The sequence below is a fragment of the Theropithecus gelada genome, chromosome 14 (assembly GCF_003255815.1).
Source record: "Theropithecus gelada isolate Dixy chromosome 14, Tgel_1.0, whole genome shotgun sequence".
Classification (NCBI taxonomy): domain Eukaryota; kingdom Metazoa; phylum Chordata; class Mammalia; order Primates; family Cercopithecidae; genus Theropithecus; species Theropithecus gelada.
In genome coordinates, this window is record NC_037682.1 from 95,888,280 (window position 1) to 95,906,788 (window position 18,509).

The following is an 18,509-nucleotide window of genomic DNA, read 5'->3' on the forward strand; positions in this document are numbered from 1 at the left end:
TGAATGACTGTCCTCTCCAAAACTCACGTTGGAACGTAATCCCCAATATAACAATATTGAGAGGTGGGGCCTATAAGAAGTGATTAATCCACTTACTGGTTAATGGATTACTGGGTTAATGGATTAATGTGTTAGCATGGGAGTGGGTTAGTTATCATAGAAGTGTGTCTGTTACAAACAAGTCAGGTTGGCTCTTTCTTGTGAACTCCATTACCGTGTAATTCTCTATGCTATCTTGGGACTCTGCAGAGAATCCATACCAGCAAGAAGGCCTAGAAGGCCCTCACCATATTCAGCCCCTAGACCTTGGAGTTTCCTAGCCTCCAAAACTGTAAGAAATAAATTTCTCTTTTAAAAAAATTACCCAGTCTCAAGTATTCATTTATAGCAATAGAAAAGGGACTAAGACACCCTCCAAAGACATTTAATGGTAATGGTAATAATAACACCTCTATCTGTTGTACACAGACTGTGTACCAAACCCGTATATTTTAAAGATAATCTTCAAGCAGCTTTATAATGCAGATGAATCCTTCCCATTTTACAAATGATGAAACAGCAGCTTGGACAGTTTAATTGACATCCCCAGATCTTATAGATAATACACAGATTTGAATTTGAGTGTTTCTGATTCACATACCCTCTACTCTTTACATAAAACCTAAAAAAAAAAAAAATCAAATGAATGGTTTTGGAGTGTTTTAAAAACCTGGAATGCTCTTGAGGCCTCAGTTAAGATCTGCTAGAATGACAGACTATTGGGATTCCAGAGACTTGTGACAATTATTAAGAAGCCCTAAGTCTTTTAAGGCTGCTGCTGCTGTCCATGAGGAAGGCCAGCTCAGCAGTCTCATCAACAGAGGACCCAAATCTTGTCTGCTATGGTGTTACAATTACGCAGTCTGATGTAAGGTCAGGCTAGTATTGGTGCAACTATATGCCTCTTACAGGTTAAAATGTTGCAGAGACTGACTTCAGAATCAGAATACCTGGTTATATGCTTCATTTCTATTCCACAGTTTCCCTGACATTTGACCCTTATAATGCCCCTCCAACCTTGATCCTTGCTCTGAACCCAATCCTCACCCCCATTATTCCAATGCCCAGTAAGCCCTGGAGCAAAGCAGCTAAGGGCCCTTGGTACACTGGTATGATTGCAACATCCGAATGGGAGACAGCAAGTCTTTCAGATTCCTATAAACATAAATGATGGTCTCTTTATATACTGTCACTTAATATGTCATTGGGGATAGATTTTTTTGCTTTTACTCCAAAATGTCAAACACATCTTAGGTATTCAATGAATGCTTGTTGGTTCAGCTCAGTTAAATATTTTGAGGCCTGCTGAGCAAAATGCACAGTAACAGATGCTGCAGGTGTGAGCCATTCCCTACCTTCAAGGAGCTTTTGCTTTAGTAGAGATAGTGAGGCATGCATGTGGGTTTTTATGGATTAAAAAGACTGGAAAGAAATGTACTGTGAAAAGCAGCACAAGACAAGGATGCCCTCTCTCAGCACTCTATTCAATATAGTATTGAAGTTCTGGCCAGGGCAATCCGGCAAGAGAAAGAAATAAAGGACATCCGAATAGGAAGAGAGAAAGTCAGAATATCCCTGTTTGTAGATAACATGATCCTGTATCTAGAAAACCCCATCATCTCAGCCCAAAAGCTTTTTACACTGATAAACACCTTCAAGAAAGTCTCAGCACACAAAATCAATGTGCAAAAATCACTAGCATTCTTATACACCAAACAGGCAAGCTGAGAGCCCAATCAGGAACAAACTCCCATTCACAATTGCCACAAAAAGAATAAAACATACTTAGCAACACAGCTGAGTGGGGAGGTGAAATATCCCTACAAGAAGAACTACAAACACTGCTCGAAGAAATTAGAGATGACACCAACAAACGGAAAAACATTCCATGCTCATGGATAGAGAGAAGCAGTATCATGAAAATGGCCATACTGCCCAAAGAAATTTATAGATTCAATGCTATTCTCATTAAACTACCACTGACATTCTTCACGTAATTAGAAAAAAGACTATTTTAAAATTCACATGGAATCAAAAAGACCCCAAATAGCCAAGGCAATCCTAAACAAAAATGACAAAGTTAGAGGCATCACGCAACCTGACTTCAAACTATACTTACAGGGTTACAGTAACCAAAACAGAGTGTCGCTGGTACAAACAGACACATAGACCAATGGAACAGAATACAGAACTGCAAAATAAGACCACTCACCTACAATGATCTGATCTTTGACAAACCTGACAAAAATAGGCAATGGGGAAAAGATTCTTTATTCAGTAAATGGTGCTGGGAGAACTGGCTAGCCATATGCAGAAGACTGAAACTGGACCTCTTTCTTACACCATATACAAAAATTAACTCACGATGGATTAATGACTAAAATGTAAAACTTAAAACTAAAAAAATCCTGAAAGACAACTTAGGCAATACCATTCAGGACATGGGCATGGGCAAAGATTTCATGACAAATATGCCAAAAACATTTGCAACAAAAGCAAACGTTGGCAAATGGGATCTAATGAAACTAAAGAGCTTCTGCACAGCAAAAAAAAAAAAAAAAAAAAAAAAAAAACTATCAACAGAGTAAACAGACAACCTACAGAATGGGAGAAAATTTTTGCAAACTATGCATCTGACAAAGGTCTAATATCCAGAATCTATAAGGAACTTAGACAAATTTACAAGAAAAAAATAACCCCATAAAAAAATGGGCAAAGGACGTGAACAGATACTTTTCAAAAGAAGACATACATGTGGTCAACAATCATATGATAAAAACCGATCATTAGAGAAATGCAAATCAAAACCACAATGAGATACCATCTTACACCAGTCAGAATGGTTATTAGTAAAAAGTCAAAAAATAACAGATGCTGGCAAGGTCGTGGAGAAAAACGAATGCTTATCTACTGTCAGTGGAAGTGTAAATTAGTTCAGCCATTGAGGAGCCACTGACTCCTCAATGGCCTAAAGACAGAAATATTAATCCCATTCAACTCAGCAATCCATTATTGGGTATATACCCAAAGGAATATAAATCATTCTATTATAAAGACATATGCATGCAAATGTTTATTGCAGCACTATTTACAATAGCAAAGACATGGAATCAAGACATGTGGTCATCAATGTTAGATTGGATAAACAAAATGTGGTACATATACACCATGGAATATGATGCAGCATAAAAAAGAATGACACCACATCCTTTGCAGGGACATGGATGGACCTGGAGGCCATTATTCTCAGCAAACTAATGCAGGATCAGAAAACCAAATACAGCATGTTCTCACTTATAAGTGGGAGCTAAATGATGAGAATACATGGACACACAGAGGGGGACAAGACACACTGGGGCCTTTTAGAGGGTGGAGTGGTGGAGAAGGGAGAGGATAAGGAAAAACAACTAATGGGTACTAGGCTTAATACCTGGGTGATGAAATAATCTGTACAACAAACCGCCATGACACAATTTTACCTATGTAACAAACCTGCACATGTACCCCTGAACTTAAAAGTTAAAAAAAAGAAATGTGCCAAAATATTCACAGTAGTTGTGTTTAAGTGATGGGACCTATGGGTGTTTTATTGTTTATATTTCTACATAAATCAAATATATGTTGTATATGTGTACTTTATTCCTTGAATAGCCATAATGTTGATTTACAAAAACAGTAATCTGAGTACTTGATGGAGAGGAAGTTTATGTAGCCGAGGTGCTAAAAACTAATTAAATATATTAAATAATTGTATTTAATATATTTATATTTAATATATATTAATACACACACATATTTTTTGACTTATCACCAAGGCTGAAGTCCAGTGGTGAAATCATAGCTCACTGTAACCTCAAACTTGGGCTCAAGTGATGATCCTCTTACCTCAACTGCTCAAGCAGCTGGGACCACAGGCGTGCACCACCATGCATAAATAATTTTTAAGTTCTTTTAAAGAAATGGGGGTCTTGCTATGTATGACTAGTTGGTCTTGAACTCCTGGCCTCAAGTAATCCTCCTGCATCAGCCTCCCAAAGTGCTGGGATTACAGGTGTGAGCTACTGTGCCTGCCCAAGGGCTAGTGGTATTTTTTGACATGAATATGTCTTTGACAGGCAGAAGAGGGCTTGCATTCTTAAGGAAATATACATGAGAAATGTAATTGCCAGGAATGAGAGATGAGGAATCCTGAGGTGACTAGGTTATCAGGGAATCGTTCTGTTTGTCTGGACCAAAGAGTATGTGTGAGGAAAAGGGAGAATTGCAACTAGAATGTTAGGCTGTGGTAAGAACACGGAAGACTCTCAGTATCAGAGTGAAGTATCTGGACATTTTTCCAGAGAAAACTGGGAGTCAGTCACAATTTTTCAGCTGGAAAAATATGATCACAGCTCTACTTTAGCAGGTAACCAGGTGCAGCACAGATTGGAGATGGGAGAGACAGGAGGGAGGGAGACCAATCAGGAAGTGATTAGCCGGGCCCAGCCAAGAAGCAATGATTACTTGATTATTTATTCATGTAGCTCTCTTTTGCAGAGGTGGCTCCACGACTTCTCAATCTTTTTGATGTTTTTCCTGTCTGGCTCCCATTTTCAATTGCAAAATAAGAAAAGATTCACTTTGAATCTATAGCTCAATTTTCTCCCAGGTGAAAGGCACAATCTTGAGTGGAGGTTAGCCTTAATCTGTCACATTTCCACTGATAAAAGGAATGTTTAGGACAGTTGTTTTCAAGGCTGGATGAGTCCCGTCTCTTTGATTGATTTCTAATTTCTTCATTCACCTAGGAGAGGAGACTGGGGTCTCTAAAGCTCATGGGATTTTTAACTTCCCAGTTAGAATGGCTGAATCTTACAGCAAATAGAGCAGGTCAGCTAGGTCTTCTTAGAGCCAGAGTGAGTACAAGAGTAAAATAGAGTTCCCAAGGACTGTTACCAAAGATAACTGATTGAAAAACTTAAAACATAAAACTCACTGTGGGCTCCCACCCTTTATGGGCACACAGCCCCTTGCTCTTTTGTAGCAGGGAACTCTTCTTTCCATATTACTTGCCCCGGCCCACGATATGGAGACATCAACAAATATTTTTCCCTTTCATCACTTGGAAAGCGTCTTTGCAAAGATTATAACAGAAAATTATGATGGTGAAAGAGATCTGACCTAACTGACTCCATCTTGCTTTTAACTTTATTCATTCCTGAGTGTAGGCCAAACTAACTTTGGGAGGAGCTTAGTTTTTAGTTTAACTAGGAAACAAAGACGGTAATAGCTCTTTCTCAAAACCCCCTTCCTGACTGGGGACTAAACTGTCTTTACAGGTCTAAGAAATTAGCCACAAAATTAGAAATTATGGTTTAGGAGTCATGCAGCTGGAGGCTGCAAGAGTCTCAACCTCTCAAATTGCTCCTCGGGATAACATCACTATTGTGAAATCTAAGATCAGTGCTTGAGATATTTTGCAGAACCTGTACTGGATGGATCAGCTGGCACCACTCAGATCGATAAACTGGTTCATCTAGCCTTATGGCCCCCAATCAGGAACTGATTGAGCACAAGAGAACAGCTTCAACTCCCTACAATTTCATCTCCATCCTGACCAATCAGAACCCTCCATTTTCCACACCCCCCCCCCAACCAAATTTATTCTTAAAAACTCCAATCCTTGAGTTTTTGGAGAGGCTGATTTGTGTAATAATAAAATTCTGGTCTTCCATACAGCTGACTCTGTGTGAATTAAGCTCTTTGTCTATTGCAATTCCCCTGTCTTGATAAATTGGCTCTGTCTAAGCAGCGGGCAAGGTGAACTCGTTGGCTGGTTACAACTTCTTCCATCTTCCTTCCTTTCCCACCCCATTTCTCTCTTGGGTTGCTGCTTCTCGGACCAATCACTTGGAAAGGTCGCAGCTCTCCTCCTCTTCCTGGCTAAGCGCAACGTACATCCCTGCTGGCTATCCCGCCTGATTGTGACTATTTATGACCATTTGTAACCAGACGTGTGATCTTCCATGCAGTAGGAAGACTGTGTAAGTGTACCCATGTCTGTTTATCAACCTTGAGCGCTCCCAAGCATCCTTTAGTCTGAATTTGCATCACAGTTGTTGTACACTTACCCTGTGGCTTTTCATTCCACCCAAGTTCTCCATTCTAGTTTTACTAGAAAGACTTGAGCTTTAGTGTTTCTTGGACTCATATTAATGAAATTGCTACTTTTGAGTCCTTTTGGCTTCTTGTATCTTTTGCCTACTAGCTAAAATAAAGAAAGGCTAGTAAGTGATTAGCACCCTTACCTGCAACGCTCTGAATTAACTCATTGGGATACTCTGAAATGCCTTGCTTTTTCAGGCCTTCATGCAGGCAACGCCCTCTTCCTGGGATGCTGTTGCCTCCCTAACACAGCCCAGCAATATTCTCCTTTGTGAGGTTAAATGCCCCTACTTCTTGTGTGCCCCAAATACTCCATGCACATTTTATCACTGCAGTTCACCCTGCCTTATAATTGTGCACCTTTCTCTCCCTCAGGACTATCATCTTCTTATTATCCACAGTAAGTCTTCAGACATATTTGTTGAATTTATAAGTAAATAGGTGGAGACTTTTTTTTAATACCAAGGTTTCACTTCATCACTCTTTAAGTAACACTGCTTTGTTTTTGACATATCTTAAATATGCAAGCCATTTTCTCAAATAGCTTGAATAGCTTCTTCCTACTTTGTTTTCCTTATTTTCTTCATCTATCAAAATATTAGTACACCAAAGACCACAGATATACAGAAAAGGTTACATGCATATAAAGAGGCACATTTATCTAAAAATCACTACAGTTTTCTGGTTTTCAAGGATTAAAGTTTACTTGTTGCATGCCCATATAATTAGATACTAGATAAACAGGATACTGAACTTTCCAAGTGTCACTACACAGCATCCCTCTCAAAGCTGGAAATGTGTTTACTCAGCACATCGAGGAGTCATCTGCTCATATGACCAGCGACCAGGGTTTATGAGGAAAATTACAGCAGTAAAGTATTATTTCAAACACTGCTTGTGTCAGGACTAGTCAACATGCAAAACAACAGTCTCAAAGTCAGATAACTCGCAAAGGCAGCAAGGGTGGGGTGCTTAACCACATCTGTGGGTGCACATGCACAGTATGTTATGGATGAGATTCAGGGGCCTTCCTGCAACTTTATGCACAACTTTGGATATATTTATTTTTCTGTGGAGTGGGTCCACAGCTTTCATATCTCAGGGATAGCAGCACATATGTTTGAGCTCTGTGACCACAGGCATGCTCCTAATCTCTGTGTTTTCACTGACTCATTTGTAAAGTTACCTAACCTGCATTTATTGAGTCACTTGTAAAATAACAGGATTAGCATAAGTATTAGAACTCTAAGATGATGCAGCTTTAAATTCTATATTTTCCCTAATCCATGCTTCATGGAGATGCATTCATGCAAGACTTAACAGCAACAGAATATTTACAACATGCCAGTCATTGTATTAAGCACTTCACATACAATGCCTTATACGTGAAATCCTCAAAGTAATCAAAAAAGATTAGGTACTATTGTTAACCTTATTATTATTTTTAGTGTATTTAACATTATTATCATCATCAGGACTGTCGCACCAAATTATAATTTCTATAGGGGAAGGAACATTGTATGTTTTGTTTATAATAGTGCATGGCAAATAAAAGGTGCTCAATAAAAAGCCTGTTCAAAAATGCACTGAAACAGATGCATGGCTAGAAAGAGCCAAACAATATCATTATGGGACTTCATTTCACCTCACTTTCTGTGTCCTCCCATTCCTTCTTACCTACCTGTTCCTCTTCTGCTCCCCAACCCTTGAAGAGTCCAATTTTCCCTTTATTCCCCTCACCTGTTACCATTTGCTTAGAGACCCAGCCATATCCTTTGTTAAACTTGCCTTTGCTTCAGGATTATATCAAATTTTATTCTTCACTGTACCATGAACTCTATTAACGTTCTCATATGTACTGTATTTAGGTTTTAGGAAAACAATTTGATTAACCTAACCTTCCCAAAGAGAACATTAGTCCATCAAAATGATCTCTGTAATTGGTGAAATTTTAGAGTATTTGTGAAATAGTAAATAAGAACACATATCTAACCCTGCCTATAACATCCTGCGACAGCGAGAATCTGTTCTTAAAGAGTGCGTGCTTCAACCAGCATCACTGAAGCGCCTTCATTTTCTCTGGGCCCTAGGCTTTCCAGCTCAGGACAACAGCTTTCACCCAGGGGTTCTGGTACATACATTTGTCCCTCTTGCTCTGCTATCCTCCTGTCTGACCCTGACCACGTCTCTGGATTGCTTTCTGTCCACACAGACAGATCCTAAATGCAGTACATAATGAGAACTTTAATAGAGTTCATGGGACAGTGAAGAATAAAATTTAATACAATCCTGAAGCAAAGGAAAATTTGACAAAGGATATGGCTCGGTCTACAAGCAAATGTAATAGGTGAGGGGAATAAAGGGAAAATGGGCTCTTCAGGGGTTGGGGAGCAGAAGAGGAACAGGTAGGTAAGAAGGAACGAGAGCGCACAGAAAGTGAGGTGAAATGAAGTCCCATTATAATATTGTTTGGCTCTTTCTAGTTATGCATGTGTTTCAGTGCATTTTTGAACAGACTTTTTACTGAACACCTTTTATATGCCATGCACTCTGATAAACAAAACATACAAGGTTCCTTCCCCTATAGAAATTATAATTTGGTGGGACAGTCCTGATGATGATAATACTAATGATAAATATACTATAGAATAATAATAATAAAAAGATTAATACTAGTATCTAACCCTTTGGATTATCTTTGTTTAGAGTCTTATGGATACTTTTGTAGCAACTCATCTTAGTTAACCCTCTGGTTTTAGCTACCTTATCCCATCTAAGTGCTGAAAGACTTGAGAGATATCCACAATAGGATGGTCTGAGATAAAGATAAGAAACCTTTCTCACCTTTGACTGAGAAAGGAGTGACCTACTGGGCTGCTTCCCTCTCTTGTCTTTGCTTCCTTTCAGCAGCCTGAATACAGAAAATCATCACTACCAAGGGAAAGGTGCCTTCTCTTTCTGTTTTAGGGTCTTAGCATTTGCTCTCCTTTTGCTTAGTGCACTCTTCTTCTATAACTTTGCATCACTGCCTCCTAATATTTCAGGTCTCCATTGAAATTTTACATCCACAGATCATCCTTGACTCCCTAGCTGGAATGGGCTCCATACTGGTCACTCTCCAACACACTGTTTTCTTTTATCTGTTTTTATTGAGGTCCAAATGTCTATGTTTCTGTGTATGCATGCAATTCTCTAGTTATATGCTTATTATCTGTTTCCTCCCACTGCTATGCATGTTCCTGACAGCAGAGGTTCTGCCTGTCTTCCTCACTGCTATATCTCCAGGACATGGGCATGCCTTGTCTAGCTTACAGTAGGCATTTATGAAACTATATTGCAGCTCTTGCAGCTCCGAAATCTCCAGTGGGATATATTTGAGGGAAAGAAACTGAGGTAAACAGAATCTGCTGTAGGGATTACTGCCCTCACTCTGACAATCCTTGGCTATGTAGATATAGTCCTGGCTGAAGTGCCCAAAATATCATGGGTGTTCAGAATGGTCAATTATTTTATCTGGATGCAAATAAAGATGCAAATAAAGATGACACTTCCAGCGACTGAGTTCCTTTACTCTCTAGCTTTGTTTAAGAATTCAGCTTAGGAGGATAAGGATGAATTGCTCACCTTTATTTTGCTGTTGATAATACTGCTTTTGTTTCACCAGCTGGTAAATTTTAGGTGAGCAAAATTCGAGTCTGCAAAAGTTATTATAATTGAGAATCTTATCTTTTTCAACTCCTGGGCTGTTCTCCTCCTCTCTTCCTTCTCCTCCTCCTCTTCTCCATCTTCTTCCTTTTCTTCTTTTTCTATTTTAAATAATCATTTTTATGTAAAACTATTCTTCATTTGAGTTTCATTCCCAATGGAAATAACGGCATCACTTTAATTAACTACCAAGCTATACACAGTTAAGCAACTGATACGACAAACCAGATTTTTATTTTAGAAAGTGTTATAATGGGTATTAGCAAATTTCAATGTATAAAATAAAGATTTCATTAACAAAACAATAAAGGTTTTGAGTAGCTTTCCAAGCTCTCAAATGATTTGACTTTTTATTTTTGAATTTTAAAAAATGTACCTTACTTTAACACACACACACATGCAAGTGGGCTATTTACACAGGATTGTCTGTTACCTGATATATTAATAATAAGGCCAGTGATAATAATAACAATAATAGCCACAGACAGTTGAGTAACTAATGAGTTCCAGGCAAAGTGGTTTATAAAAGTTATCTAATTTAATCCTCAAAACAACCTAATGTCATGCAGTATTATCACCATTTTACAGATGAGGAAACTGAGCCATTAGTCAGTATGCAGCAGAGCTGAAATTCATACCCTTGTTTGTTCAGTTCTCTGTACGTCATCCACTGGGAGCCTTGTAATTGAACACCTTTCCAATAATCTACTTAGTAGTCTTCTCAGAAAGATTCCTAACCATCCAACCATTCATTTGTTCTCCAACAAAGTAGATTTGCGGCAGGAGATCCTAATTTATTTAATCACATCTCGCTACCAAATATTTGACAACATTATCCATTCTGCTTAATTATGCTTTCTGAAAGTATCTGTTATCTTTAATGGGGTAAAATCAGAAAAGAGGGCTGAATAGGAGAGTAAGAAAATGAAATCAGAAAACTTTTATGAATCATATTTTCTCAAGAAAGGGTCATTTCAACAAACACACAGTCTAGCCATGTATAAGGCACTGTATAGAATTATGCATAGGAATGAGATACACATCCTAAGTGTGTACCTCAATAAGCAGATAAGCATGTATCTGGAGGAGACAGATATATATATATAATTTGTGATGGTAAAAGGTAGAATTATTGTCATCATTTATTGAGCACTTAATACATCCTAGGCATTGTGCTAAGTAATTGTTATCATTTTAAAATTTTATACCAATTCCAATTATTACCTCCATTTAAAAGATGTAAAAGCAAAGGATAATAAAGCTGTTCAATATTGCACCATTCCTAACTGGTGAATCCTGCCTTCAATCTAAGGTATGCTTTACAGTAAGGCACCGATCCCATATGGCTATGCTGCCATGCCCTGGGAGGGCACCGTGATAGGGCGCTAAAAGAAGGTAGAAGATGGAATTCCACACATCAAACAAAACTGTGATATAAGCATCATTCCCAACCAAAAATAAGTTATCTTGATGTTATCCATTAGTCTCCACAATTTGCTAGAGTAAAAACCTGACTAAAAATGTACATTGCACTTTTCCAAAAACATTATGAACATGAAACTTCTAGATGTGATTCCAGTGTAATAGGCTCTTGCAGTCCTGGATACCTACTACTTACAGCTTCAGGGAATGTCCAGGTACACCTGGAGAGTCCCTGAGGCAGGAAGAGCAGAGATGTTCCATGGGAGGTATGCAGGTAGAGAGGTAGAGATGAGAAGGGTGGTGATCTTGACCTATGACCTATCCTAACAGCTACTCTGCATTTTCCAAGAGCACCTTGACTCCTCATGTGCTGCTTTTTTTTTTTTTTTTTTTTTTTTTTTTTTTTGACAGAGTCTCACTCTCACACAGGCTGGAGTGCTGTGGTAGCATCACAGCTCACTGTAGCCTTGACCTTCTGGCCTCACACAATTCTCCAGCTTCAGCCTCTGGAGTAGGTGAGATTATAGGCATGTGCCATCATGCCTGGCCTTTTTTTTTTTTTTTTTTTCTCCACTTTTTGTAGACACAGGGTCTCACTATGTTGCCCAGGCTGGACTTAAATTTCTGGGCTCAAGTGGTCCTCCTGCCTCAGCCTCCCAAAATGCTGGGATTATAGGTCTTAGCCACCACACCTGGCCACGAACTATTCTTAAGGCTCTTATTTCTCTTGCACCTAGTATTCCTGAAAGTAGGGGTTGCAAAACAACTGACTCTACCTCCTAAATGTGTTTAGCATTCTAAAATTTATTAAACACACTTGAAGAGGGATTGCCATTTTTAATCCCACTGTCTCCCTATTAATTTACAACTGGCCTACTTCCAGCTTTAAGCCTGGTCTCTTAAGTTTATAAACCCTGTTTTAAAGCCCCTCTGAGTAAAATTTAAACATGAATAAAGTGATCTTCCCAGTACAGTGGTCAAGCCATATGTGATCTATCCTTGCTGAGCCAAGAATCAAACAGAAAAGTTTTGGCAAAAAGCCACACGATCCAGAGTCTCTGCATACCTGGAGGTTAAGCTCATTTTATCTCTTAAAATTCGTTTGCCAAAACACTTTGGCTTTAGTGGACCATATTTAAGGCCAGAAGCCTATTAGGAGGAGAAAGAGTCTGCAGCTATTCTCAATGGACACAGACCAACAGGCCAGTAGAAAAATACACAAGAGTGTTGTAATATCATCATTTCAAAAAAGAAAAAAAACACCAATTGAAAGTACTGGTAGAGGTAAATAAGCCAGGGGAGCGATGCCAAACAGTTTACATCCGAACTATAGAGGCAGTCCAATATTCCACTTAAAATTGACCAACAAATGAGTTGTGAGGCTGTACCATAACCCAAAACACATCAAACAAAAGTATCGATTCTCCCTTAAACCTGTACTCCTACTGCTTTCTACAAAAGTGGTTGTTTTGCCTTAAAGACATTATGTTGGAGTTATGGTGTTTCTAACTGACTTATGGACCATTCAACTTACTCATAACCAAACATTAGCACTAATAGCGCTTGGTATTTTAAGGGAAAAAAATTCTTCTCTAAGCCTATCCATCACCATTCTAACATGCCAAGCCTGCTCCATCCGTGAACAATTGAGAACAGATGCATCACTGAACATATTAAAAGGCAAATAAATGTAGAAACCAAAGATTCACACTTCAATTTTAATGCTGAGCAGAAGTGCATGAGTTTGCAATAATGTAAATCATGCTTGATGGATTATTTTTAAATTAAAACTGGAACCAGTGTTACCGCATGTTATTTTTTCATTTACAATGTTCTGATGTAGAATTCACTTAGTGTTTAATAACTCACCACAATGCAAAGAAAAACAATTAGATTTTTTAAAAGGTAAGATTTTTTTCTTTTCTGAAAATTTAATTCTTAAGAGAAAAAAACCCAATAAACTGATGCCATTTATAGTACTGTGTTCTATTCTGGCATTCACACTTGGAAAAGGGACAGAGACAAACCTAAAGAAAGTGAAAATTGATCTCAAAAGGCAATATGCTACAAACAACTGAAGGATTCTGGGATATTTATGTTAATGTATAGACAAAATTATCTAAATGTCTCTGTGGACCTAACCTACACCACTCAGTTATTCTGTCTTATTATGCATCATTCTCAGTTGTTGCTGTTTTTTTTTTTTTTTTTTTTTTTTCTTTTGTTGTTGTTGTTTTGAGACAGGGTCTTGCTTTGTTACCCAGGCTAGATTGCAGTGGTACAGTCATGGTTCACTGTAGCTTCGAACTCCTGGGCTCAACAATTCTCCTACCTCAGCCTCCCTAGGAGCTGGGACTATAAGCACACACCACTAAACCAAGCAAAGTTTTGCAGAGATAGGGTCTTGCTTTGTTGCCCATGCTGGTCTTGAATTCCTGGCTTCATGAGATCCTCCCACCTCAGCCTTCCAAAGTGTAGGGATTACAGGCATGAGCCACCACATCTGGCCTGTTACTGCTTTTTAATTTTTTGTCATCTCTACCTGACTTTAAGCTCTAGACGGTTCAAGGACCCTGTCTATCTTGCTTACCTTTGTATCTACTACGTCTACCAGAGTGCCTGACAAAGAACAGGAATTTACTACTGTTTTATTACTGTATGAATGAGTAAAGAAGATTGTGTGTAACCCATGAATGTGGGTGACCCAACGACTAAAATTAACTACAATGTAGATTTTGGCTCATTAAAAGGTTGAACATTTTCTACCAGTCAGAACCATTTACAGTTGAGAATGGCTGCTGAGGAGTTCGAGTAGAGAAAAGAAAGACTACAAATAAGCATGAGTGTAGCAAACAGGATTCATACTCTTGGGTTCTGTATTGGACCTTTTGATTTTGCAGATGCTCGTGAGCCCTGAGGCTCTATGATTATAAGACAGACCCCTCCCAAATCTGGGTCATAATTGAAATTATAATCATCAGGACTTTTTTCTGCAATAGAATTTATACACAAATTTTCAAACCAAAAGAGGAAATTATTTTCTTTAGCTTTAATTCTGAAAACCTGTTTAACTCTCACAAACCTTCTATTTGGCTAAATGTTTACCTTGCCTCAGTTGAATCAAAAGGCAATTTAGTATCTGCTTTACTCTAAACGATTTCCCTTTTTCTATTTACTTCCTCTCTTTCAAAATGCATGGCCCAAAGGTTGACTTAATAGATCCGAAATGGTACTTCTTACTAACAAGGATTTTAACATTTTGACCATAAGGTAGGAACAAACATGTAATAAGGAATTAATAAAGTTCACTCACCCTCACTGAATTTGATCATAGAAAATTGATCTCTATACTTCATGAAACCAGTGTCTGCTCTTAATCATAAAGTGGTTAAGTACTCACCACCAAAGAATAATAAATCTTGAATCCAGGTTTAGCCACAAAGTAGTCATCAGACTTGAATGTGATTTTAATTTGGTTTGTTCTTGATTTTATCCTTGGAGGAACTTCCTTGTGTCCACACCATCGTCCTCTAATAATGGTACTGGTTTCGGATACATCTTCAACTTCCACAAAATCATACCTAGAATCAATTGGACATAATGAACATGTTTTGATTAAAGTATATTTTGAAATTCATACTTTCACTGAGAAATTAAAACTAGCTTATGTGATTTTTCATGACCACAATCTGAAACGAAAATTACGATGTACAGAAATGTTAAAAGGAAAACTGGTTTTTGGATTAGGTTTACAAATTCAAACTTCAGTAATCTATTCTGAGAAAATCTTTACATACATTTAGTCATGACTGTTCCTAAATCTTCAATAATCAAAATGGGTCACTTTCTGAGCATCTGGCTTTAAAAAGTTTTCTTGGAAATACTAATATCTGTAATTGTTGGCATATTTTAGGAGATGTAACTCTAGTTATATGCCCAAATATTAACTATATAAAGTTTTTAAAACAAATACCCACTCTGAATTAATTTACTGCATTTGGTGCTTTCTTGAGAAAGTAAATGATCTATATCTATATAGCTTACAAAATCAGTAATGCCATTACAGAAAATTAATGGATACACACATGATTTGCTATATTCTCTTTTTGCAAATTATCTTTTGGAATGATCATGTCATAAAATATGAAACTTATCATAAGGGAAAGCGTGTAACTTTAAGGAGAGATGTGTGCTAACCAATATTGGAAAAATCTGGGCTGGTTAAACCAACGTGTGAATGAGCTTAAGACCATAAGTTCACCTCTGGCATTGGTCAGAGAAACTAGAATCCTGGGATTGAAGAAGTCAGCAAAAGCCTCTTTAGTTATCCTTGTGGGCATTTGGTCTTCGAAGCACCTCCAGAGTGTTCCATCATTCTATCACATAGTAGGAGATCCTCAGTGACACAGTTTACATCTTCCAGGGAGTACTTATTCTACTTTCAGCCCCCTAAGATGTTGGAACATTCTACTTGATAAGCTAAACTATTTCTTTCAGTTTTGGTCATCAGTATCTTGCTCCTACACTCTACCTTTTCCACAGTGACTTCAGATGCTGAGGTCACAGGCAAATGATGGACATTCAGGGTGAACAGTGGCAGAAGTCTCGCATCCATATTACAGTTTTCTGTCACAATCATCAGAAGGAATCATCGTAAGAAACATTATTTCTGAATACATAGAGAAACTAATATGGCTTTCCTGGTCTCACTCATGCACCTCAGAGCTCTACTGGATTGGGCAAGGTAATCTAAAAAGAAAGTAAAAAATAATGATATTGTGACTAAATTTCTCTAACAGTGATTTACAAGGCGCTTATGTCCATTGCCTCAGTTTCCTTATGGATAAAATAAGGCTTATATAATTTTACCAGCTCCATATCTCTTGGGTGCTGTGTAAATTAATTACTTAATGTTTGTATGGTGCTTGGAAGGTAAAAAGCACTAACAAAGTATCATTATTCAAGGAATAAAATATTATAATGTAGACATTAAGGAGGTTTTGGAACAGATGGTAGGAAATCAATTCCATTTCATTTTGTATACAATATGTGTAAATCATATTTGCTGCACAAAGCATGAGTATACTTGAAACTTTTAATAACACCACAGGTCACTTTTGTTTAAAGAACACATCAGTGTAACTTTAACTCTGAATCTGAAGTCAAGAGAGGGCTGTTTTATCTCTTAGAGAGGGTTCTGAGACAGGTCTCTGGGCTGTCTCTTTCCTGTCTTTCTCTCCTTTTTTCTACTTGCTATTCTTCTACTTCCTTCCATAAATTCTGAGGAGCAACTAGATTTGATGAACAGTTCAGAAAGGAAACCATCCTGACTCTTCCTCCCTTATTTTCATGGCTAGGATGTCAAAAGGGCTCACTGCTAGGATCAAAACTCCAGGTCAGTAGTGGAGACCTGGCTTCCCTTCTATGATATTGTGATAATAAGAAATATATATACTTGGTCTTTGTTCCTGGCACAGGCTCCTAAAATTCTCGGAATTTCTGAGTGCTGGGGTTAGAGGAGCATCTTTTGTTACCCATAATAAACCCCCTTCCGACCATACCATAATTTATCCTAATGAATAAATTCATTGCCTTTTGGAAGTACCTGTTGGAAGGCCCTAGATAGCTTCAGAATGGAGGCTTGTCACCAGAAAGAACAAGACATGACTAGAGAGCTGTAAATTTTGGCTCCACCCCTAGACGTCTGGGGAGGGAGAGAGCCTGGAGATGGAGATCAATCACCAACGATTTAATTAATCATGCCTTCACAATGAGACTTCCATCAATACCCTTCCAGGCTGGTGAATACATCAAGGTGTTTGGAAGGTTGCAAACCCAGAGAAGACACTCTTTACATACATCTTGCCTATGTATCTCTTTCATTTGGCTGTTCCTGAGTTGCATCCTCTATAATAAACTGGTAATAGCAAGGAAACTGTTTCCTTGAGTTTTGTGAGTTGTTCTAGCAAATTATTCAACCCAAGAAGAGGGTTTTGGAACCCCTGTTTATAGCTGGTTGATCAGAAGTAGGAGAGGCCTGGAAGCTGCAACTGACATAGAACATGGAGGCAGTCTCGTGGGACGGAGCCTTAACTTGTGGGATCTGACACTGATTCCAGGTAGTGTCTGAATTGAATTGAATAAGACAATACAAGCTGGTGTTGGAGAATTAACTACTGTGGGAAAAACCCCTCACCTCACAGATTTGGTATTGGAAGTGTTCTACAGGCAGAAACAGATCATGGTACCCCCTCCAAGTCATCACCTTTAATAATCTTTTAATAGCGTTTTTTTTTCTCATGATTTTTTAGGCACAGAATATTAGTTCTGTTTTTTCAAGGTTGAAAAGACGCAAGATCAGCATTAGTTTATTCTCTTTGTAAATATTAACTGGCTCTTCCTTAATGTATTCACCTCTGCTTTCTGGCATACATTACCCTCTATGGTCCTAGAAAGTAATAGTCACTGCTGTTATTCTCAGCAAAATAGCAACATAATAAAAGCTGTCAGCATAATAAACATGCAACAGAGGACAACCAAATTTGAGGCACCTCTTTTTATTATTCAAAGGAAAATAAACCTGCTGAAAGGATTTACCAGTTCAGTAGTTCATTGGCAATGCAGAACAAGTGTGTGCAGTAAAGTACAAAAAAGAAAAAAATCTTCCTCAAGTCTTATACATGCTAATTAAGTGAGTAAAATATTGTGAGCAGACATTCAAAGAACAACAGTCCAGGCTTTCTTTGATAAATAAGCTAAGAAGGGAGAAGATTATTGGACACAGCTTTCATCTTCTACTTGTGACCCAGAAGCTGCAAGAAACAGACCCTTCTGAGGAACACAAGGAATCTGGGATGGGCTTTCTCTTCCTCTCTACCTGTATCTGAGGCCTTCACAATATGAATTTGGGGTCAGGCCCTGATAGGTTCCCCAACCATCATCTCCCAGTTCTGGCGCAATTCATTATGGTTAGGAAGGCCTGGGTCAGCCGGAGCTGGGCGGGGGTATATGCTGCCTAAGTGCATGGCAGGCTTTGACCAGAGTCACATGATGCAGCTGCCGGTAACCTGGGATGCTGGATACCTGTGCACAAATGCCGTTCTGTGCCTGGAAAAGGAGAGGACCTCCAGGTTTCACCCTTCTGTGGAGGTCACACAGTCCTGACTGTTGCACAAGTGAGTTTCTGTGAGTCCTGCCAG

The 18,509-nt window shown here is 38.4% G+C and overlaps 1 protein-coding gene across 2 annotated transcripts in view; it reads right to left on the reverse strand.

The window, feature by feature from the left end:
* PDGFD (platelet derived growth factor D) overlaps positions 1–18,509 on the reverse strand; it is a 247,436-nt gene that overhangs the window by 70,861 nt on the left and 158,066 nt on the right. For both annotated transcript variants that reach the window (XM_025357798.1, XM_025357797.1), the window contains exon 3: positions 14,711–14,891. In XM_025357798.1, the coding sequence (XP_025213583.1) occupies positions 14,711–14,891 (181 nt within the window). The remainder of the gene's footprint in view (positions 1–14,710; positions 14,892–18,509) is intronic.